Raw genomic sequence first — 25,556 nt, forward strand, 5'->3', positions numbered from 1 at the left:
ATGCAGGTCATGTAAATTAGTATAAACTCCAAAACTGGCATATCTCTGTGCGGTCAGCGTCTCTTCTATGAGCCGAATGAAGTGACCCGATCTATGGGCGAGAGAAAGAAACTGCACCCAGCAAATGCATTCTCTGGCGCATGGATGCTCGTCCCTCATGCACACTTGCTCCAGTTACATTGTAATGTGATGGCTCACTGTGAAGTTAGGGGAGGGTTTATGATTTCTGAGGCCCCGAGAAACCGACCAACCTGGGGCCCTATTTTGAAATGTTTTGCTTAAATTACATAAAATTTATTTTAAATTCATCCTATCATCTGTCGAATTTTGATTTCGATTTCGGCTCCAAACGATCACAAAAACAATGTAGTCGGAAAAAAAAAACTATTATTTTGCACATTACGTTTTGCAAATAAACTCTTATTTTGTCTTGTGTTCTGAATGACACGTGCACTTTCGCCCCTCCCAAAAGCTAAACTCACTCTGATAATAGTCAGCGAGGTCCTGTTTTTGGTATCTGGTGGCATTTAAAAATCAGCGCGAGTGAAAAAGACGGTGGAGGGAGAGAAGCAGCGTTTGGTGAGCAAAAAGGGAAGAGCAAATTCTGTTGTATGGGAGTAGTTCGGATTCGAGGAATCCCGACGTGGACCAGAAATGAATCATGTGCAAGATTTGCTACATTGTGATGTCTGTACCAGATGGTAACACAACAAATATGTTTAACCACCTTAAACATAAACACAGAGTCACGTATGACCAATTTGTAAGGAAGAAACAGAAAGTAAAGACAGCCCCAATGACATCATGTGCAACACAGTCTTCCATTAAAGATGCACTTTACAGTGCAACTCCCTACCCGTCGAGCTCGGAGAGGCACAGAAATATAACAGTTGCTGTTGCATACTTTTTAGCTAAAGACATGTGCCCCATTAGTACAGTCGACAACGATGGCTTCAATAAGTTGGTCAATAATTTAGACAAGTGTTATGTTTTGCCATCTCGCCACTATTTCACCAGAGTTGCTCTGCCTGCTTTATATGAGAAATGCCACGCAGAAGTGGCTAATGAGGGGTCTCATTACTCACCACTACTGACCTATGGTCTAGCCGAACCATGGCGCCATATATTAGCCTCACAATACATTTAATTGCCGCATATTTCAATTTGAACACGAAATGTCTACAAATTGCATATATTCCCGAAGACCACACGGGTCAAAACATTGCACATGTTCTAAAGGAAGCTATGGCTGCATGGAGTTTAAAGGAGGAAAAGCTAATCTGCATCACCACTGGCAATGCCTCAAACATAAAGCTGTCGGCTGAGGTAAATGGATAGATGAGGCTCCAGTGCATTGGGCACAGGCTCCACTTGGCCATAGGCGAGTATGAATCCTTGCTCCTGATCATGTGTAACATGTGGTGATTTCATTGTAAGTAAATAGGTTATTTTAACAAAAGTAACAACAATATTAAAAGTAATGAGCAATGAATATGTGAGTTACTGTGTGATTGTCTCTGTAACACTAGCCTACTACTACTAAATAATAATAATATATCACTGTGTGAACTCTGTCTGTCTCTCTCACACACATACACACACACACACAAAATGATGCTTTGATGAAGGTTGTGATGATCATAGTCATACTAAATATATACTTGTTGTAGGGCTGGGCAATAAAACAAGACGTGTGTTGCTAAAAACACTAGCAGTTTGGCTTTCTTTTCGTATGTTTCCACTGGCACATGCTGAGCGAACGTGAGTGAGCACTTTAAATTCCTTCTTATGGAAGCCGAGCGTCAAGCTCACGAGGTGGATTGTAAAATTGTCAGCAGCGTGGGGCAAGCGGTTCCCTAGAGATGCGAGTGGCTTTGTGTGGATTTCTCCCGCTTCAGTTAAAATGCAGCCTCGGACTGTATGAAATCGTAGGTCACAGCGTTCTGGATCCGGAACCCAGATTGATTCCATCTTGACTGCAAGATATCATGACGACGGTTACACCCTCTCCTCGTCTGTAGTGAGCAGCGCAACAAAACTCCAGTGCCGGTTACAACGCTTCAATGAAGCCCTGTCCCGGGACGCACCCGCATGCTCTTTTCCCCACATGTGCGTAAACATGAGGTGCGTGTTTCCAGAGCGCCTTTAGACCATTTTCTTTCTAAATTTAGTTGTATTAATCAGCATGTTCCAAGCCTTTAATAATAACCAAATAGATTTCAGTTCTAATTTTGTGAAATTATTCAGATGTCATCATCTCTGACAAAGATGAAAGACAAAACAATTACTAGTTTGTAGCATAGTCTTTCTCACTTTAATTAAAATAGAAAAATGGTCCATTCAGACTTTTACATTTTCAAAAGTTTCTCTCTGGAGATAACCCTGAACCCCCATCCTCAGTCACAAGGGCTTATATGCCCCCATACTTGGATATCTGTATGTAAAAAATATGAAAATAATTTTAATGTAAAAAATATTTCTATATTTACACTGTCATTATGATTCAAAATGAACAGATCATCTTATAACATTCATACTCAACTGCACTCAATTGATAAACTATAAAATATTGTTATATATTCATAGAAGATCCCTCAGACACCACTGCATTGGCTGTGTCTGGGCCCCCAACGCAGTTTTATAAAGACTATTTAGACTTTTTAGGATTTTGTTTTCTCTTCTTTTTTTGGAAATTCAAAAAAATGTGCAAATGTGAATCAATATAGTGATAAATATCAATATCGAATGATATGAAAAAGAATATTGTGATAATATTTTTTGCCATATCGCCCAGCCCTAATTTGTTGTTTGTTATCTTAGAAATATTATTTATATATTATTAATTTTAGTGGGGAATTTAAAATGTTCAACGTGAAGCATTATAAGGGAAATTTCACAGCTCAAGGTGTTTTCACTGTTGATTTGTTTAAGTGCAATCAATGCAGCATCTTTCCAAAAGTCAATGAGTAATCGTTTAAATAATCGTGATTCTGATTTTTTCCATAATCGAGCAGCCCTATCATCCATTGTACATTCAAAATGTTTAATGAAATAAACTTCTAGTTAAATATAATGAATGCATGTTTTCCAGTTTTTCCAAAAGGTGAAAAAAGCACTATTCACCTACATATAATGTTTTTTGCTGAACAGGTTGTGCGAAAACCTACTACTTCACCCAGTAACATTTTAGAATTTAGTTGGTATTTATTAATATTGTAACCCATCAAAAATAGTATTTATTTTTGTCCAGTTTGTCATTATAAAATGAAACAGTATTATAATTATTACATTGAGGATTTATACATTAATATTATATTCCCGTCTTATTTACTTTACTTTCACTTGGAGCATATATTCTGACACTGCAGTGTATTGTTCACCATGTTGCAAAAGGCTGTATTTTTTGTAAACATTGTTGACAACATTCGTAACAGTAAACACACAAACATGGTGGCCCCTTAGCACACTAGAGCAGAAGGGGAAAAAACATTGCCATTTATCAAGTGCTGAAACTTTGCTTGGTGCAGAACAATCTGGAAAAATGTGAAACGTTGTAAGTCACCTTTTTGCAACCTGAACATTCTCTTAAAAAAAAAAAAATCAGTCTAGATGCAGCACAATGAATGAAACAGAACGCAGGTGTCTCGACATGCATTTTTGAAATCTGAAGTTTTTATTAACTTCAAACAGTAGTTATAGTTACAATTGAGGTTTTAAAAGAGTCAAGCGCAGTGTGAAAAGCATACCTTCTCTCAGTGAAATTCCGCGGGCGAAGATGGCGTGCATGGACGTTGAGAATGTGTGTGACACAAGCAAAAATATAATTGCCAAGCAGCTGATTTTACACCGTCATTCCAGAGTTCCTCACATTTGTTGCTGAAACTAGCACCAGTCAAAAGGTGGCTGAAACTTTGTGTGGGCCACAAAGAACCACTGAGAGCAAAACAGTGAGGCTGACCTGGAAACATGCCTAAGACTTTCCTATCTGGCATGTGGGAGCGTAATTTGGAGCAGCCACACAATAAAACAGCCACATCGGCCATATTATTAACATGGGTTGACTAGAGGTTTGGAATCTACCAGAGAAGTGTGTGTGTGTGTGTGTGTGTGTGTGTGTGTGTGTGTGTGTGTGTGTGTGTGTGTGTGTGTGTGTGTGTGTGTGTGTGTGTGTGTGTGTTTGGGTCAGATGATGTCTACGTTGTGGGGGACCAAAGGTCCCAACAAGAATGGTAATACCTGAAATAACCTACATTGTGGGGACAAGCCCACAATTAAAATTTACATAAAAAAACAACATATTAATTAAAATGTTAAACATGCAATAAGGTTTGTGTTAATGGATAGGGTTACATGATAGAAAATATAATTAGGTCAGTATAAAAACTATAAAAGTCAAATGGAAAGTCCCCACCATGATAGAGAAACAAATGTGTGTGTGTATACTGCATACTTTAGCATTTTCAGTGAATCCATGAGATGCATAAACCTACTTATGACAAACCCAAACCTTAACGCATAACCTGTCTGAGCTAGCCACGGTTTTCCTCTGGGAAGTCTTAAATTCCACTATTGTGCCAGCGTTGATCCTGGTGAACACTTGCAAGGGCCAGATGGCTCCTGAGAGAACTCATTCTAACTTTAAACCCACTATCTGAGCTCAGGCTCACTTGAGTTAAACATGTAGGCTATTATTTAATACAGGCAATGGGAGCATAAGCACACTATAGTTTATGGAGTTGGTAAAGCTGCCCGTTTATCATTTCCATCATATCCTTCTCTCTGGGACTGTTTATGTTCATGGCTGTAAGATTTCCACTTCACCCCTTTCCACACTCCATTTGGATTGTCCATAGTGCACTCAAAAAAGTTTTTTTTGCAGATTGTTAACTTTGCTTAAATAAAATTATAAATTTATTTGGTTTAAAATTCTTTATTTATTCGGTTAGACATTTAGGCCTCTTATACAGTCACACAGGAAAGACTTAGAAAGGAAAAATAAGACTGACCTAGAAATGTCCAGCCCAAGGTGTGTGAAGCTAATAATATCAGATGCTGTATTTTAACATATTACATATCCGCATTTTGCTGAAATAACAATTTGCAGAATATGCTTACATTTCTAGCTATATTAACAAATAAATATTCTGAGCCTTTCCATTGGTCAATACTAATCAGTGCAGCAGAATACATACTAGTTATTTACTAGATTTTAGCATTGTGCAGAGAGTTTTTAAGTGTGTGATATAACCAGGGTTGGGGAGTAATGGAATACATGCAATGGGATTATGTATTTAAAATATAAAATATAAGTATTTGTATTCCCCTATCGTTACAATTTAAATAATTGTTAATTAGAATACAGTTACATTCAAAAAGTATTTTTATTACTTTTATTGACATTTGTTTCATTTAATAGTTAGTACTTTCAGATGGAAAACATTACATATAAATTATACGATCCAAAGTGCATTTGAACACCGGTGAAACACTTTCTAATGATGTGTTACATTCATATGAGCAGACAGAGAAGTTTAAGTAAGTTTGGGGCAGAAGAAATAGAAATAAACCTTGTGTAAATTGTCAGCTTTACGCTAAGCTAAAATGCTATTTCTAGCCATTTTACATGCACGTTACCAGGCCCGATCAGATTTCTTTTTTCTAGTAAGACCTTTGATATTAGGGCAAAAATCATATTCTTGATGATAATATTCGTATTGTTTTCCTGTAAAAATATCTAAATATCTTAAAAAAAGATCAATTTGATTTATATTGTTTTAGAAACAACACTTCATAAGATATTTAGGTTTTTTAGAGAATGTATTTTTAACATGTGTATTTTGTCTTACTGTTCTGGCAGAGTTTTTATAGTCAGAACAAGTGAAAAAAAATCTACCAGTGCTGAATAAGTAATCCAAAGTATTTAGAATACTTTACTGACCTTGAGAAATCTAACGGAATACATTAAGAATTACATTCTACAGCATGCATTCTGTAATCTGTAGTGGAATACATTTCAAAAGTAACCCTCCCAACCCTGGTTATAACTCGGCAGGGTCCAAAATTTATTTTCTACAAGGTTTTTTTTTTTTATTGCATTTTATAAGTGAAATGTACAGACATGAGGGCCAAATAAACGATACAGTAAGCATGTTTAAAATTAAACTGCTTTTTTTTTTAAAATTGTATCGTTTCATTTTATTATTTATGAAATATATTATTGCCAGATAGTCCATATTGAATTATTTTTCATATTATTTCCTTAATAAAGTTGTATTTTAAACTACATGTTTTCATTTGAACAAACAGTAAGTAACTCTCATGAGTCTCCTGAACCTTAAGTACACATAACAGTAACAGTTCTTGGTTTATTTGGAATGAGTTAATTTCAGTCAGCACCCACAGATTCTTTGTTTCACTAAAAAGAGCCATCTCATAAAGTCATTAATTTGGAAATTGGACAACAGTTTACTGTTGAATACAAGAATACTTTCTTTGGGAATCATACTAAACTGTTATGTTATGTTTCGTGCTGTAGATTCAAAAGAACCAGCTCAAAGGTGTCATTTTGTTGGGAATATGTCAACTCTGGTAGAGCTTTATGTGTCACGCTGAAGATACACAGAAGCAGTGAGGGTTGCTAAGGCGCTAAATGATAGTACAGGAATCACGGAGTATATTATTCCAGTTTTATGTACGCCTTGCCGGAAGAATGCATGTTCAGGAACCATTAACGAAAGCAAACATTATGAAAATCATTCAGTTCCTGTGTTATAAATTGTATGGTGGTGGGTTATTAAAACACAGCACATCCACTGGAAATCAAAAAATGGTCTTCCCTTCACCCCGTTGATGTGAACGCTCCAGAACATTGCATTATCTTGCATCTAGATTTACAGCTAACTTAGACTATCGATGAGCAGCGGTGCTAGCTAACGATAGCCGTTATATGCAAACACCTGCAACATGTTACATTATTTTAAAAGCACCTGCCAGAATGGCGTGTGACACTGTGAAAAACACCGGCCAAATAGAAAATTTACTTGCATTTGGGTGTTAATTTCTGACCCTGTAATTTGGGAATAATATATAACTCTCCACTTCTAATGAATCATCAATCAATGAATGCTAAAATAATTATTTGTAGGGCTGGGCAATAAAACAATATCGATATTTATTGAGAGCAAAAATTCCTCAATATCGAGGATACATTTTTGATAAATTTCCTATATTTATATTGTTCTACATAGACAATCGTGTCTAGACTGGTGCGTGTCAATAAAAACACAAGCAGTATGGCAAAATTATACACACAACTAACTAACTTAATCACGGTCATTAAATCACCAGGTTAGGAAGTATTAGCTGGTTGGGAGCTACATAACCATTTCAAGAACATAAACAATAACAAAGGAATTAGAATGCTATACTGCGCATATCTGGTCCTGAAACATTTCTGGTAGCAGCATTTTTATAACCCAGAACTGTCAAAGCATAATGATGCGTACTTTAAAAGTCTAGCTAAAACAGAAAAAATAAATATTTGCAAATATTGAAAATAAACAATGAGATGTCATTACTAGATCCTTTAAAATCAATGAAGCCGTTAATGCTGCAAGCATATAAACCTGTAATAAGACAAGGTGCTAGCACCTAGCTAAATGGCTATGATATTGTTGTGTACTGAACCTGGCAGCACTGACAGTGCAATACAGCTATCGACTGAACACAACACCAACACAACTGCTGTCTGTGTGTAGCATCACAAGAAACAAAAAACGAGTAATCGATTTCTCATAAGTTAAAATGTCAAGTAAACATATAAAAAAAATACAAGTATATGAAATGTATATTTATTTTATTACAAATGTTACAAAGAACGGTTTAAAAAAAAAGCTAACTTCTTAAACAAACGAAGCAGTTTCTCGTCCTGCTTCGCATTTCCTTTCCACCATAAAAACAGATTCTTGTCCATTTTTATGCATGAGTCCAAGAACAGAATACCAACAGAGTAGAATTCTATAAGAATCAAAGAATTACAAGTATTGCCATACTTGGCTTTGGTTGGAAGCCCACAAAGACACCATCATTTCTCCAGAGTAGGACTGCCCCCTGATAGTCGACTAGGGCTGGGTATCGTTCAAATAAATGTGATATCGATACAGATATCTTGACTTTGATACCGGTTCCTAAACTATACTTTTTTCAATACCACATTTATGAAATCCATTTTAACAAGATTACAAATATTACCTAAAAAAAACCTTTGTTTTTATTTTTTCAGTTTGTTGACTTTTTTTTTAGACTCAAAGTCTCATCTTCTGAGCCTTCTGGTCTCCTCATGCCAGAGTCTGCAGTGGCAGCGAATATAACATTAATGTGAAGGCAAAAAAACAAGAAAGCTAAAATGTTAATTCAGCCATCCCTAAGGATAAGCACGGATTAACAAGATAACTATTTGTGAGTTAAACTTGATAAGTTACTGTCAATCTTAAACCAATTTTAGCATTGATTTAGCTAGCCATCTATAGCCATACATCCGATCAATATCTAACGTTACGTAGGTCCAAGTTTATAGGACTATGTCAGTGCACAGAAACGTTAATTTAACAAGTACACAAGCATGTACCACTACAAGTTAGCCGATTTTGTTTGTTGGTTTGTTTGCTAAACGTTATCCTTACCTGTCGGAGTCCCAGTCATAGCGCCGCTGCATTCATCAATAGTTTTGGAGGAGGACTCGTGTGGTGGGCATGTTCAAGGAAGGTCTGTGGCAGGAGGATGCTGAGAGGATGACTGGGTGTATATTATATATATATGCAATATGAAATTACATCGGAAACCTCAGGGCTGATGGATCAGTGAATATTCTTGCTTTATTGATTTTGCATTGAAAATTAAATAAATGTATATAAAAACTAAAAGCAAATCAAATACATTTCTAAATTCAAATTGCACTCCAAACAAAACAAAAAAGCAAGTAAAATAATGAAGTTAATATGATTATAATCACTGAAATATAAATCATGGTTCGAGGTGAAAGTGTTTTTGTGTTATTTTATTTATTTTGTATTATTTTACAGGCTGCGGAGTTGCGTTCACAATAAACTGCTCTGTACGAATAAAGTGAACTGAACTAAAAACATCTGAGCTGAGATGTCTGAGATAATTTGCTGCACTCCTAGTCGATACTGTTCTTGCAACAAAGAAAAAAAAAAACGAACGCAGAAAAGAGTAAGTAAAGTAAATTAAGATCATAAACGTGCAACGACTAGTCAACTAATGGCTTAAATTAATGACTACTAGTCGACTAGGAAAATCTTTGGTCGGGGGCAGCCCTACTCCAGAGATTCTACTCATTTTCTGAGATAACAACCTCTGCGCATTTACCATAGAAGAGAGCATAACAATTAAATAGCGACATTAAGTCACTGTTTGCGGATACCATGGGGAGATCCGTAAACTGACACCTTCCTGTCGCAAAATACATTTTATAATGTTAAAGTCCACACATAGTTAATTCAGAAAGGACTGTTTAGTGTAAAACATGTTAAAGATTGCCGGACAGGAGGTCAACTCATTAAGAGATTAGCGGTTTCCTCACAAAAGCAGTGAACTTTGCACACTGAAGCATCTCCTCCAAAGACATCCATAAAAATAAAAACAAACTGCATCTTGTCTCCTCGCCAGTGTACTGCCCATAGAATGCCTAAGGGAATTCCACATTTTACTATTTTATGTCAAGCTTGTAGACTCCCCTTTTTGGTTCTGATGTCTTCTCTCATTCTCTCAAGTGCCCCTCAGTGGACTCAATTGTCACAGTGAGATTTGGTGAGAGATGCAGAGGGAAAGTATAAAATAATCCATCACTGCCCATGGCAGGGAACTGCGAAAAGGAAAATAAATTTTATAAAATAAATATTCAAGTAGTATTTTAAATATTCATCTAGCTGGTGCAGAAAGAGTACTCGATTAGTTGTGTATATCCCTAATAAAAATCCACTGAACATCCAGAATAAAAATCCACTGATTTTAGATGGCAACTGTATTTTGAACAGGATATAATGTAAAGATAATGGAATGTGCACCAGTGGATCCAAGGAAGAATAAACAACAATATTGCAAACATAAACAATGCAGCAACAGAAAAACAGCTCCAAGGCTGAGATTAAAACAGTGGGGACCGGATATGCTCTTACACATCCAGCTACTCTCACGCACTCTCATGCAGAGCAGGTTTCTGATCTCAGGTCAGTTTATACATGCATTTGCAATGAATGGGTTTCTGAAAAGGCTGCAGTGAGACATCAAAGATAAGCCAAGGAGGTATATAATACCTGGAGAAAGCTATCTGTTAGCATTCCCATTCATCTCAAAATTATATACAGTGCAAAGTCTAGAGGTGTGAATCTTCACTGGCTTCGTGATTCGATAACGACTCAAAGGGTAATGATTCGATTATAAAACCTAGATGTGAACATGCAATAATATCTTGCAACTCTTCCCTTTTAACTGCACAGCAAAGATAACCCTGAGACTCCCAAGCTCTGTTTACATTGAAGCACCTCATTCTGAATTCAGGATGTGCATTAGAGGTTTTGTGCCGTTCTTTATTGGAGCCTTTCTTATTTCTTTCTTTGATCGTTTTGTGCAACAAGATGTAAAAATTATTTAGCCTCTTTATTTGTTGAATATCCGTTAGTTACCATGATGAAGTGCTGAGCTTAGTGTCTGTATATCCCTCAGAAACATGTTTGATCAGGGTCATGTGACTACTAAGGAGCCTATTATACATTATTTTCCTTAACACCGACTAGTCGTTCAAAAATGTATCGACTAGTCGATTATTAAAATTGGTAGTTTTGCACATCCCTAGTATTTAGTCAGAATACATAACTTCTTTTAAATGGTAGTCAATGAAGAAAGCTGCTTTTAGGAACCAGAGGGTATAGTTACGGCATCTAGAAGCTAGGGGTGTAAATCAGACATTGCATCATGATAAGGTCTTGAATCGATTCTCTTGGCCTTCTAACAGATATTTGCTGATACTTCAAAGTATGCTGCGATATGATTCGATTCAGGGGGCTGCGATCAATATTCCGATATTACGTGCCTATTTTACACAATCAATAAAAACATTTTGCCTTCAAATGCAACCAAAATATAATTTGATTATTTTATTCAGCTCTCTGTATACACATTGGGACATTCACAACAAAATAAGGTACTTCAAATGTTGAAAATAATTATACAGATAAATAATATACAAAATAAAGGTCACACACAAGTGATCATCACTCGTTTGATGACAGCTTTTTTTCAGTTTAGTCCCATTCAAAATACTTACATTCCCATGACTTGTTTGCAACTATCTATGTTATCCGTGGTATTCTTGGCAACAACTACCACAGTTGTAATGAAAAATTATGTTACAGTTAACTGGGATAAATGTTAGTAAGGGTGTTGATGTGTAAAGATTAGCTCCAGCATCAGTTATGAGCAAATATTTCTGTTTCCCTCATTAGTGCTGTTTAGAATGTTGGTGTTGTCAAGATGTTTCACATGGTTGAACTTTTCCACGGTACTTTAAAATAGCAAATTCTCATGTAAAATTAAAATGGGCTACATGCGTAACAATATCGATGGAAGCCCAAATTAAAGCCCAAATCTGCGTTTGTCACGAGAGCTACCATTTTAAGGAGTGCCCGGTTGATGCACTAACACAGATCCTGTCAATGGAGCTAGCATTTCGCAGGAAGCCCGGTTGAAGAGTACACACGCCACACAGATAGCAGAGAAAAATTTGGCTTCAAAGACACATCCATGTCCCACATGAAAAGCATATTTAGCGCTCATAAAGTGAAATTAATGAATTAAGATTGCTTCATTGCCTGATGGAAATGCATACAGACGTGGCTGACATGAGAGCATTAAAATAAAGGTACATCTTTAAAGAAATATATTTATCGATATTTACGCATTTGTATGGATAACATTGGATCGTTGGTCATTGGATCAATGCATCGACCCAAATCAATGGATCGTTACACCCCTACTACAAGCAGGGGCTACCTGGACCAAACCATCTAAACCTTGACTCCTTGTGATTAGCAAATGAGAATACTGTATTTCCAGTGCTCTTTTCCCTTTTATTTAATTTTAGGTAAAGGCTGAATATTGTAGATTTATTACAATATGTTGCATGTTTGAATTAAAATACCTGTGGATATGCAACTTCCCACTCATGAAAGTTTTATGTTATTCAAAGGAGCACACTCTACAAAGGCCTGACTGGAGATTTGCCTGATCTATCCGTCCTTCAGGTGAGTAGGGATATAACAATAGCAAATTTCACTGTACAGTATGATATATCAACCAAAATCTGTATACCAATATTTCATTATTTTCTTTTTCCTCCCCTTTTACAAACAAATATTCTGCTTCAAAGAAAAAAAATGAAATTGATGTTATCATAAGGGTTCTTCATTATGAACTTGTATGCCATGCATAACATACTGTGGATAGAAATTACAGGGAAAGTTACTGGTATGATAATTGTGGTTATATTATACCCATGTAGGTGCAGATCAGACCCCAATGCTGCGACGTCTTGGAGAGTTTGGCGATGTTGTGCGTAGCATGGACAACAAAATGGACGCTATGCTGCAACATTTCAGTGCCAATGTGTCGGTTGGAGAGTTATCCCTGCCAGGGGATCTGTTACTCCCCCCCAGACACCCAGGAAGATTTGGCGTTGCTTGACAACAGTTTGAGGCAGGATAAAGAGATCCAGCAACGATTTGTAAGTGTGCCGATTTCGTTTATAACGCCATAGGGTAATCTAAAAAGTAAAATTAAGATTGTACACTGCATATTCTACAGTCTGAATCCACAGCCTGTCACATTTAAAATTTATGAGAAGCTTCAGAGAAATGTAATTTGTAACACGTTTTTTTTTGTATTTTCAGCTTCGGTTTTTGGCAATCAAATGTGGGAGGGACCTAAAGACAACCGTGTGGCGAATGCTTCAGAGTATCTTCTCTAATCACCTTTCCATCAATACAACCTGGACTGGTGTAGGGGATAAAGCATGTTTTAGAGACATGTTCCTGAAGACCATTGTTCAAAGTAAGTTGGATATTTTTTTTATATTTAAGTAGATGTGTATGACCTTATGCCATTCAAATGGAATGACAGATCTTTATTTTCTACAGGAGCCATCCGGAAGAACCCGGCAACCCAGGATGCCACTGATGAGGCGATCCAGGTTAATGTTACGCGTTACCTGAAAGGAGCATCTGAAAGTGAAGGTGGAAAAAGGCGCCGCACAGCTTAGAGGGACCCACAGCCGACCCCTTAAACCTAGGCTGACTACTGACACCCCAGCATCACTAACAACTGGAACCCTTTCTTTATCCTGCAGTCAGTAACATCAAGACCCCTAAAAAAGCCTGCTAAAAGTGTCAGACTACACTCACCCAATCCACACTGTTCACTGTGGAAATTGCTCTTTTTTTTTTCTTTTCTTTTTTTTCTCTCGTGACCCTGCTTTGAGGGCAGCTCCTTGGATGAATATGGGATGGTTCGTCCTTTTATACAGGCGCACGAGGAATCACTGAAGATATGCCAATTTGCACTGCCTCATTCTGGAGGTCGGGGAAAACCGGTGATTCTTAGCCCACTACGCCACGCATACCCCAACTACTCCAGACATTCTGATTGGCTGTTCTCTACAGCCAGATTTTCTGCTGTTAATTATATTTGTTCCCACTTGTTGTCATGTGTAAGTCGAATGTCAAAATGTATATTACACCTGTTATCCTGCACATTCTTTGATACCAAAGATCTCAATTATTTCAATGCTGCTTATTTCATTGTTACAGTGCTTAACTATTCTATTTTTAAATATAGCTTGTAAATCCTAGATTATACATCTAATACTTGATATCTGCACATTAACTGGTATCAAATATTCTACTTACCGTGACTTTAGTATTGGCTTATTTCATTCCGTCAGTGCTTAATTATTCTGTTATAGTTTGTAATTCCTATTTCATACCTGTGATACTTGATATTGCACATTAACTAGTACCAAAAATTCTACTTTCATTCCGTCACAGTGCTTAACTTTTATTCTATTGTTAAATATAGCTTGTAAATCCTTGTGCCACAGGTCAGCATTGCAGTTATAATGTTATATTCTACTCCAGAGCTTTACTCTAAATTATTACCACTTATCCTATTGTTAGAAATGACTTGTAAATATGATGTTATAGCTCAATTTATTTGGTATCCTGCACTTTCTTTGGTACCAAATATCCTCATTGCTTATGTTTACTGGTAATTCTTTTCATCCCAGAGCTGACCTCTTTATATTATTAACAATTATTGCAAGTGTTACAATAGTGTTTTTTACCAAAATTGAATTGGAAACCTACATGTTCTTTAGTGTGTGTGTGTGTGTGTGTATATATAATGTTTGTATTTTTCTGTTATTTATATTTCAGTGATCTGACATCTTGTTTCAATGACAGTTACTGTACTTTGAAATGTGGAATTAAAACGGCAAATGGAAATTTGTCTGGTTTGATCAATCATTATTCTTGATAAACTGCATGCTATAAATATTTAAAAAAAAAATATATATATATATAAGCGCCGGCAGATCGCTCGAAAATAGCGTTTGCCTCCGACGCCCCGAGGAAGGTCCGCCTTCGATATAACGGCGGCGGAACGGCGGATGGCCAGCGGGTGAAGGCGGCTGCCGCTTTTAAAAAGCGGCTGCCGCCGGCGGTGCGCCGTCAAACGTGTTTGCGATAACGCCATTCTGCTGCTTCTACTGCCTCCGGAGCACCGCCGGCGGCCCGCAGACTCATTGCTATCTGGGTACTTGAAAAGCAGAGGCACTTCTCAAATGATCTTGTCACATTTCTTAAGTTGTGCCTTTTTAGCCTTAAATGGGAAAACAATAGAAATCTTAATAGAATTTGCTTTATACCACAATGCAAGTATGACCTATGGATTTTGAATTGGTCATCACAGCACAATTGCATACATTACCATATTGCATACATACACATTCAATAATATAGGCCTACATCCAAATCTTTGGCCAGGAATGGTTGACCACGGATGACACCCTGATGGCTTTTTGGTAGGGCCTTTATTGACAAACTGACCTCTGCTCCTAGGGACATAGTGCTATTTAAACCACTTTTTTTTTTGCAGACTGGTGTTATAATCCTTGCACAGCTCACAGGTCAACACACACTGCAGGTCAAACACTGCTTTACATCTTGATTATAAATGCTTTGTAAAAAGCTTTTTGAAAAATATAAAAGTCTGATATGTGGCTGTGCGAAGCACAATAACATCTGAAGAGCGAAACTGACTATTGTCCCATATTTTTTACTGGTCTTGATAGCGGCAGTCTCACTTTTCCATGAACCAGGCATTTAGGGGACAATCCCGTTTCTCAACATACAAGTAACATTAGTAACAAAGTAAAAGAAGATCATTCTTCTCAGGATAAACTTTAATTATCATAACACATTCTTTACATGAAAATGGGCATAACCCAGGGCAGATTATGTTTTCAATTTATCACTCCTGGAATCATGTGTAGAAGGAATTAAAACTTGAAAAAAGGATATACAGCAAACCATATTTTAGCTCACTACAGCATGTGGCTGCAGGACAATGAACAAACACAGCCTGGACACGATGGCCTAGAGCCCAGGCGACATGCAAATAAGGGACGGTTAAACATGCCAGAAATAATAACGTTGACTTCACCTTTCCATCCACAAGCATCCAATAGTTTTCATGCACTCCATTAGTTTATAAGTATATTGAATTGAGACGTAGGTTTAATATCCAGAAATGTCTACAGCCTTCCGGCTCGACAGGGTGGAGACCAGCAAGCTAACAATGTCTCCAGTTATATTAATTTAAAATCGCAGAGATGGACACATAATTGCAGTGTATGGAAAAATACAACAACTAATTTTACCACCTTGAGGTGAAGGGGCATGAAATGTATGGGCGTATGTTTTGCTGGGTTTAAACACACCCAGGTTCAAGCCAAAACGTATGAGAACACGTGACGGACTGTTTTATTCTCGTTAAAGTGCTGTCGGTGGTAAAGTTACTACATAATATGGTATGCAAAATCATACATTGATTATAAGCCGTCGGCGGCAGCAAATGTACTCGGCCACACACCCATAAGTACCAAAGGCTTTATTTGGCTCATCTGGAGATTAAGCCAAATGTAAGCAATTATACGAGTTTCTTACAGTTCTACAAACTAACCACCCAGTCAGCGAAAATCACTGACTAATGACGGAGAGCCTTTGTGCATGTGGGAACCGACACATTCTCAAATGACAAAGATGAATTCGATCCCTTTCTTTATCACGCTCCATGCATTTTTGTCCAAGCAATTTTCTCATAAGGACAAACAATAACAGCTAACAGTACAAGGACAGAGCCAGTTTCTCGGACCGACTCCCAATCATTTCCATTCGTAACCGCGCTTCAACAAAACGCAGCACACGTTAAAGACTACGTGAGGGACTCAGAAATAAGATGTAGTGTCGCATAGGTAGTCACTCACCCAGTGGCGTAGAGCTCTGCAATTCCTCTGTGTAATGGAAACAGCCCACTATTATTCATAAGAGTACATAAAAGTGAATATCCAGCGTCCCTGATGGTGAATAATAATTATTCATTATTCATTCTCCGGGATAAGTCTCCTCAGTCTCTTACAGACACATCTCTCTTCGCTCTCCCATTCTCTCTCCAGGAGTACGGAGATTGTTGCGCGTTCCTCGCCTCCCGTTTCCTGTCCTGCCCAGATTCAGCGCTCGACCAATCAGACGATCATTAGAAGCTGTTCGGATAGCCTCTCTCATGAGCACACCAGCAGGCCGCTACTGGCGCAAGTAGACAACGGGCAGGGCAGCACATGTGCATGAAGCGCTGTATAACAGACAGTAAGAACAATAAAATGCCATCTGTTTTAGGTAGTCACTAAAACGTACCAACACAAGTTCTGTCTTTTAAAGACCTTTTTGTAAGTTGTGAAATAATATAAATTTTAATAATTTTAGATTTATTTTCTTAGATACATGTAATAAATGCACATAAATAATTCAAGCCTATTGAAATTGTGATGATTAACAAGCAGCACACTAAGCAAGTATATAATTAATTAATGCATGAGCTAAAGTTTGGTGAAGTTCTCCCCCCAGAGGGCAAAACCCTAACTGCCACAGTCAACATTTTACTATAATCTATTCATTTTTCAACTTATTATTATTTTTTTACATAAATACTGTGTTTGATGCACAAAAAACATATGACATTTAAAAAATATATATTTTATTTGATGTCCATTGTAGAGGTCATCAGGACCAAGTGATAAAAAAACATGAAGGAAAGACACTTTAAAACTAAATTTCAAGCTAATTGTCATTTATACATGTGTTTTTGTTCATGTTTTGTTTTCATGTCTTTTATTTCGGAATTCTAGTTCCTGTTTCATGTCATGTTTTCATTGGGTTATTGTCTTATCAGTTCTAGTTTGTTATTAGTCTTGTTATCGTGTTATAGTTCTGTCTGTTTATTGGTTTACTTGTTATTGTTTTAGCCAATGTCTGTGTAAAAAGCCCTCATGTTTGCCATTGTCTCTTGTCAAGTATTGTTAATGTACCTTGATTGCCAAGTCTAGTTTATGTCTAGTTCATGTCTTCACATTGGATTTACGGTTTTTGGTTTGCACTATTGTAAATAAACTGCACTTGGGTTCATAATCTTCACGTCATTGTCATTTCCAGTGCCAGCACATCGTTACACTAATATGCTTTGACATTCTCTGCATCATTGAGATGTTAACGAAATATATGTAAAATATGTTTATATCTTGTTATTTTGAATGCACACTAGTATACATATGAATTAGCAGTGCTTGTATTTAATAGTTATTGGAATGCCATAGAATAGGAAGAACCAGTTGTGACCTTGCACCTTCTGACTTTCTGGGTGTTTTACACATTATATAGTCTTTTGTACATCTGTGAATCAAGTTTGTCCTATGAATATTAAACATTTGTTCAAATTTAGCCACTGGCCCATACTGTTCTCTACCCCAATTTCTTCACTGCATTCTTTCCTCTCAAACGGGGTTTGTGCACAAATGCGCGCGCATGTTGGTGCAACTATCCTTATGAGGACTCTCCATAGACAAAATGATTTTTATACTGTACAAACTATAGATTCTATCCCCTAACCCTACCCCTAAACCTAACCCTCACAAAAACGTTCTGCATTTTTTTTTTTCTTAAAAAAAAAACAGTTTAGAATGTTTTATAAGCGATTTGAATTATGGGGACACTAGAAATGTCCTCACAAACAAAACAAGTTTACTAAAATAATTTTACATAATAGGGTACAATGGGGCTAAAGGCCCCCCAATTGTAAAATACCTATTGCATATACTTTTCTCCTAAAACATTAAATGGCAGAAATAACCATTACGGCACCTTTCTAAATACCTTTCTAAATTAATCAGAAATTTTTATAATATGTTAGAAATATTATAAAATGCTAAAAATGATTGAAATGCATGTAAATTGAGACATCCTTGGCCAATGTTTGCCAAGTTCTTTACCCTTTTATTAAAAAAAAATAATAAAATATATATATATATATATAGGTTTTGATTAAGGGGGTCTTTAGTGGTGTTGTACACTAATCAAAAATGTATTACATTCGGAATAGTTTTCCATACGAGTCAAAAATTACCCGAAGGACAAAAGGAGGGTGCAGTTTCTTAAGACAATAGGAGGATTAATATGGTCAAATTTGTTTACAGTAATATGACATTAATAGAATATTATTCTGATGTTCCCGTACCTTTTTTTTTTAGAATCATGTATGCATGAATGGGAGGCTCATCAGTGATCACGTTTTGTGGTTCACACAGGAAGTAGATTTTAGGGGGTTCTAGTGCATATAAGGGTCTGAAACCAGTTGCAGTTTTAGATCTAAATATAAAGAGAGCCACAAAACCTCAGTATCTACATGTGTCCTCGTGAATAATATAAGAGGAAACTTCATTGATTCAAGTCTTTTTTTTTCCATCAGAAGGAGAGCACACAGAAATTATACGTCAGCACCGTGGGTTGGAGCTGTTTTCAGTGTTCTGTGAACCATCTGCCACAAAGATTGCACAGTGCAGTGCACTGACGTGCACCCCATTTTAGATTAAAAACAGGAAACACGAAGAGTTACTAAATCAGCGTAAATGCATTTTCCGCTCTACCACGGGTGTAAGACCATGAGTCACTGACAATAAAAATGCACTTTTTTTTGCACCTTACTTAAAAAAAGTGCACATTTTTGTTTCCAATTAAGTGTCCATCCGTTTCTGGCATTTTAACATTAAAAAGTCCTCTCAGCTGCTGTCTTTCTTTTTTCTCCTCTCTCTCTCTTTCATGTTCTGCCTCTGTTGCTCTTAAGTACAGACCCACAATCATCCAAAATAACCCAGTTTCAATTGCCCCAAATAGACAGTACACTAGAAAGCCCCTTTGGGTCTCCTTTACTATCATCCCCCCAGCGAGGAAACATGATGACAGGAGAATATGTACAAAATACATACTATATGAAACCATAACTTGCAAATAACATAAACCACAAAGTGTGCAAGGAGAAAATGGAAACTTCCTGTTTGGCATGTGAGGATGTTTCTGTTCCTCTGTTACACTGAAGACAGTGCATCCATTCAACAGGGAAAGGGGTTATTAGCCATAAATTATTGTCACAATTGGTGCCTTATCCTTTTTTTGTAGTTTGTGGAGAGTGTTTAACAGCTTGTTGAACATTTATGTCACTTTGACGAAGGCGGAGTTTTAGTTTCTTTTTAAGACACATAGGCAAATAGTACAGCTCAATATAAAGGTGCACTATACTTTCAAAAGTGTGCCAAAACGCAAGACAGCGGATCTACCATTTTCAGCAACACCTCCATTGTGTGAAGACTTTGAATGCAACAGATGGAGATTTTCAGAAGATCTGTGACAATCTTCAGTCTCTGTCTCTTCCATAGTACACTAATTGAAACACAGAGCATGTGCAAAGGTAAGATCAAAATCTTAATTCTTGTGAACTTTGCAACTTTAAACATGTAATAGTGTGGCCAACCAAAATATTAAAATATAATGTTACATTAGAAACAATGGTCCTTAAAACAAAACATTGTTTCTAACTTTCACCACTGTGTCACCAATACTGGAAACACACTTTCACATGTAGCCTCCACTCGCATTTGTCAAAAATAGCAAATTGGTGCCAGTGTTTGAGTTCTAAATCTCTGAATGCCCAAATAATCTCTAACCTATTGAAGGAGGCTTGGGGAGCTGAAATTTTGTGCATCAGACTCATTTGAAATCCAATTTCCCACTACAATTTAAATGGTGAAGCAAGAAAGGACAGTATTTAATTAAATTAGTTTTAATAAAAAGATTTCAGTTACAAAAAGTCAGAAATTGTCATATTTTACCTTTCAGTGGAGTAAGCATGTTGTCTCTAGACAATTTGCAACAATTTTTCCAAATTTTTTTTTGCAACAATTTGCTGTTTGTGTCACTGATATTCTGACAGTATAAAATAGCAATGCTGTGCATTAATCATTCTGCATCAGGATGATTCAGTCTTTCCTTTCCTTTTTTATTATGTCATTCAAAGCAATTTTGCTTCTGTGACAACATTTGTCCACTCTCACAATGTGTGATGAAAGATTTGAGAAATTTTTTAAAAGACCACGTAGAACTGGGTTTTGATTTTAATGTTTGGAAAGGAATCCTTACTCAATGGCATATCAAATGTATTATTATTCTGATTTAGTTTATGATTTACAATATGTCTTCAGAGGCTATTCTTGGTTTGTTGGGTTCATTTAAACAAAACGTTTAGTGAAGAACCGAGTGGACAAAAGTATAATTAATGTTCAATTATATCTTAAGTGAGTTAAGATACTCACTTAAGTTGCTAAAACTTGATTGCAGAAATTTTTTCTGAACCCTGAGGGAACCATTTTGTCAGCAGTTCTGAAAGAAGAAGCCTGAAAACGGTGTATAAATCAGCCCTGACAATGTTAACTGAGTATTGGGAAATTTTTCCTAATAGTCATGTCTCCTCTTCACTGTAGGCAATCTCCCACTGGTAAAGCATGTGGCAGTAAACAGCAATGCTACTGTATCTTGCCCCATACTCAGTGCACCGGAAATGGACTTCAAATTATTCAAGGGCTCAGTTCAGGTCATCTCCAGTTATATCAACACACAAAGCACACCTGTCAGAATATCTGACAGCCCAGAGGCAGATTTCCCTGCCCATTTCAGTGTTAATTTGACAGATAACAGTACCAGCTTCATCCTACTCAGTGCGACAATGAATACCACAGCCCTGTACACCTGTGAGGCAGTGAAAACTTATCCTCCTCCGCTCGTGAACGTTGACGAGATGCCACAAACGATTGTGTTTGTTAAAGGTATGTACAACAGGGTTAAAGGACTGGAACGACATGTTGAATTGGCCATATGATTGGCAAATTTTCTTTAAATACTGTATAAAGACTTTACTTTTGTGTATGGGTTAATGAACAAACTTCATTCAATGTATAAATCTTTGATGAAACATAATATTTCTATTACAATATACCCACAAAGTTTTTATATCACTACTTTGATAGCAGTAGGATGTTACATATTCAGAAGCCATGATCTGTATAAAAGCATCACATTTCAAATTACATTTGTGTGTTTGTGTCAACAGAGAGTCCACGTAAGCAGCATTCTCTCTGTCAACATGCCAATCACCTGGTTCTATGGGTAGTGCTTGGAGGCATGACCATGTATGGGTTGGTAATGACTTGCATTGTCCTCATGCTCCGGGTGAATACCTAAGTTTTCATTTATATAAATGGTCAATCACCACAGAATGTTTCACATATAAGTCAATGCATTTATTTTTGATGCCGCCTGTAGCAAAGATGCTGGGACAGAAGTGTTAAAATACATATGCAGCTTTATTAACAGCAAAAACAGTAAAACAAAGTAGCAAATAAAAGGGTAAACAAAAGGCAAGCAATAGTTCGGTACACAGGGAGACAGTCCAGAAAGGCAAACCAAGTTAATCCGATGAGGGGTAATCCTTAAAAAAGGCACTAGTTCCAAATACTCACAAATAAGCTAGGAAATCCAAATAATCATGCATGAGTCAAAACACAGAGTAAACAAGACTTCGCATTGAATATGAGAGAACCGGGAACTTAAATAGACAGAGTTTATATGAAGCAGGAGGGAGAGTAATCAAATATAGATGAGGATTATGGGAAATGTAGTTTGTGAGGAGTTAGTCCTTAGGAGATGACGATCTCTGGCGTCATTCCTGAGAGATCGCAGGCGCTGCTGTTATAACACCGTCATTTGGATAGAAAAAAAAAACATATAATACTGTACTTTCAGGCTATGACTAACATGATCACATATGTTTTAATGCTAGTTAGATGGCAGTGGTGTGACACTATTTTTTAGTAACGAAACACTGATTATCACTATATGAGCTATACACTTATTGTTAATAATCAGTGCGTTTATTACTGCAGTATAATTAGTAACGTTTCACAGGGTACATTTTATTTGAAAAATAATTAAGTATATGTTGAAATTATCAATAAGTGCTATATTAGTTTTGTTCATTGTAAGTTCATGTTAACTAACATTATGTAGCTTTTCTGAATTTATGTAGGCCTATAATTTGGCTACAGATTCTTTAAATGTTACCTGAAAAGTGGTTGCTTATTTGTACTAAGCGTTTCTGATGTTATTGATATTGCAGTGGGTGGGTAACTGTGTTGTTTTTTTTTTTTTTTTTTCATCTTTTCCATCCCTGCTGCTCAGATCAAGTTGAGCCAAATGGACACTCCCTGTTATAGCATCAAAAACATGAAGTTCAAAGAATGCAGACGGAGATGGCAGGGGGTTCAACACCCAACCCGACAGGGTTTTTACATAGACACTGTAGCATGAAACTGCCTGGTAACATATAATGAACCCTGATCAAAACAGCACCAAAACTACAAACAAAAAAAATCAGAAAACCATGTTCAAAATAGGAGACTGCTTTGGTGGCATCCAGAGATAAGAAAAATAAATCAGAATTTTTATCATTACATTTTACTAACTATATAATTTCATGTAACCAATCAAATGTAGCCTAAATATTTTTTAACCTAGCTGGTATTTGTTTTTAATCTAAATTTGAAAATAAAAATAATAAACACAAGAATTCCTTCCCACTTGTCCGTGTGTGCACAGTTTTTATATATATATATATATATATATATATATATATATATATATATATATATATATATATATATATATATATATATATATATATATATATATATTCTTTTTTTTTTTTATTCTCATTATAATTAAAAACTAACTATAATCCACAACCAATCCTTCCTCTAAAAGAAAATCTTTTGTATAATAATAATTATAATGATAATGATAATAATAATGACTGACTGACTGGAGCCTATCCCATTTTCATTGGGCCTAAGGTAGGGAAACACCCTGAACAGGTGGCCATTCCATCAGAGAGGGCTAATATACACAAATAGTCACATTCACACTCTCACTTACAGCCAAATTAGAGTTGCCATTTAACCTAACCTGTATGTTTTTGGACTGTGGGGGAAACCAAAGCACCAGGAGGAAACCCACACCAGCATGGGGAGAACATGAAAACTCCACAGCAATAATAATAATTATTAATATTATATACCCTTACAAACTATTACCATGGTAATTATAGTTTCTACCAAAATACCATAACTACTATAGTTAATGCTACTGCACTAAAAGCATTATAAATTACTATGACATCTCTTTCAAACATTTCCCTAACCTACTCCTTAACCTAAATCTCACAGAAATCTTTTTTTGAATTTTTACATTTAAATTAAGACATTATTTACCATGTTTACAAAGCCATTATCCTTGAGGGGACGGTTGGCTGAACAGTGTAGCTGATTTTGGCTCCACACTGTAGGCAAAACTTGCAGTCCACCAGTCTAAATGAGGACATACTATAGAGTACTATGGTTTTTATATACAGCTAATCATAATATGTATTGACTAAATCTAAACCACACCCTAACCATAGAGATTTATTTCTTTATTTATATGTAAAAAAAATTATTTATCCATTTTAATTATTACTTTCACAATCTGAAGAGGTAGAATGGTTCACAAAGAGATTTTTTGTTGTTGTCACTTGTGAGGACAATCTTGTCTCAAATTTTGTCTTTTGTTTATTGTCATTTTTCTATACGTGGCAGTGGAGAAAATGAAGCACAGTGTCTCCTGAACCACTATGCAGAAACATAAATGTACAACATAAACATAAACATGACATACAGTACATGTAGACATACAGTAGGTATAAGGACACATAGCAATAGAACTATTCACAGCAACAATAAATTCATAACATTTACAATTAGGGGTTATGTACAGTAAGCTAAATATATGGGTGAGTGGTACAGCTTACTCTTAGGAATACTGTAGTGCAAGTTGCCTTGGCTTTACATAGTAATATAACAGCAAGCTATTTTCTTCGTTCAAAGACTGGCGCAGGCCAAATAAACATATATACTGTATATATATATTCATATATATACACACACACACACAAAACAATTGGTTCCGGTCCTCGAATCTGTTTGGACGAGAGACTTTCCATGAGCACTGATGGTCTGACACTATCAGCACTCTTATGCTTCACTGTGTGTATCACTCCGCTTGTGTTCGTCATCCTAAACTAAAGTGTAAGAGCAGTGCATATGCGTTAAAAACTAATGTAGGCTATGTGTCTCTTTTTACATATATTTTCTTTTGACACTACATATGTTAGCCAGCAGGTGGTGGAAAAGATCATTTTTGTGTGTAATATGGGCCAGTAGGCGACGTGATGTGATCCAACCATTAGAATCCGTTAGTCATTGTTTACATAGAACGGCGCTCCATGATCGCTCGTATTACTAATACAATACTAAAGCTAGGAAATAGCTTTAAACGGCTTTAAACAAACAACTTCAGCATTAAGGCTTGTTACAGCTGAAAGACACAACAGACTGATTGATTACAGAACTCAAGGTGCTTACCTCTTTCCGGAGTTTCCACATTAGATACATTGGGGTTTCTATAGGGAATGACTCTTGTGCACCGGCTACCGCGAAATAGAGAGGAATACCCCTGCTTGGACGGCTATATTACCACTGAGAATGCTGACCTTCAGAAAGCTTACAGCATCTCTGCTTGCGTGAGGCAACAGGTGATTGCACATGCTCCGTCTCTCACGCACACACACGTGCACGTACATGCACATACACAAGCACACACGCGCACACGCACACACACACACACCCATCCATCCTTGTTTATCCAATAACTTGTTCGAAACAGCACAAGCCGTGTTTC

General features: G+C 36.6%; 1 protein-coding gene across 1 annotated transcript; it reads left to right on the forward strand.

Annotated features, from left to right (window-relative positions):
- The first annotated feature begins 19,752 nt into the window (after positions 1-19,752).
- si:dkey-1h24.6 (uncharacterized) lies at positions 19,753-23,356 on the forward strand. The gene is made up of 4 exons (XM_052127427.1): positions 19,753-20,142; positions 21,212-21,553; positions 21,838-21,956; positions 22,965-23,356. Exons 1-4 carry the CDS (start codon positions 20,049-20,051, stop codon positions 23,091-23,093), a joined length of 684 nt encoding a protein of 227 aa, XP_051983387.1. The 5' UTR covers positions 19,753-20,048; the 3' UTR covers positions 23,094-23,356.
- The last annotated feature ends 2,200 nt before the right edge of the window (positions 23,357-25,556 follow it).

Source organism: Xyrauchen texanus, chromosome 5, assembly GCF_025860055.1.
Source record: "Xyrauchen texanus isolate HMW12.3.18 chromosome 5, RBS_HiC_50CHRs, whole genome shotgun sequence".
NCBI classification, from domain to species: Eukaryota; Metazoa; Chordata; class Actinopteri; order Cypriniformes; family Catostomidae; genus Xyrauchen; species Xyrauchen texanus.

Bases quoted from the DNA above. Each gene is read 5' to 3' on its own strand.
- si:dkey-1h24.6 (XM_052127427.1), top strand. From the start codon at position 20,049: ATGCAACAGATGGAGATTTTCAGAAGATCTGTGACAATCTTCAGTCTC. The intron at 20,143-21,211 runs GTAAGATCAAAA...TCTTCACTGTAG, and splicing joins AACACAGAGCATGTGCAAAG to GCAATCTCCCACTGGTAAAG. The intron at 21,957-22,964 runs GTGAATACCTAA...CCTGCTGCTCAG, and splicing joins GCATTGTCCTCATGCTCCGG to ATCAAGTTGAGCCAAATGGA.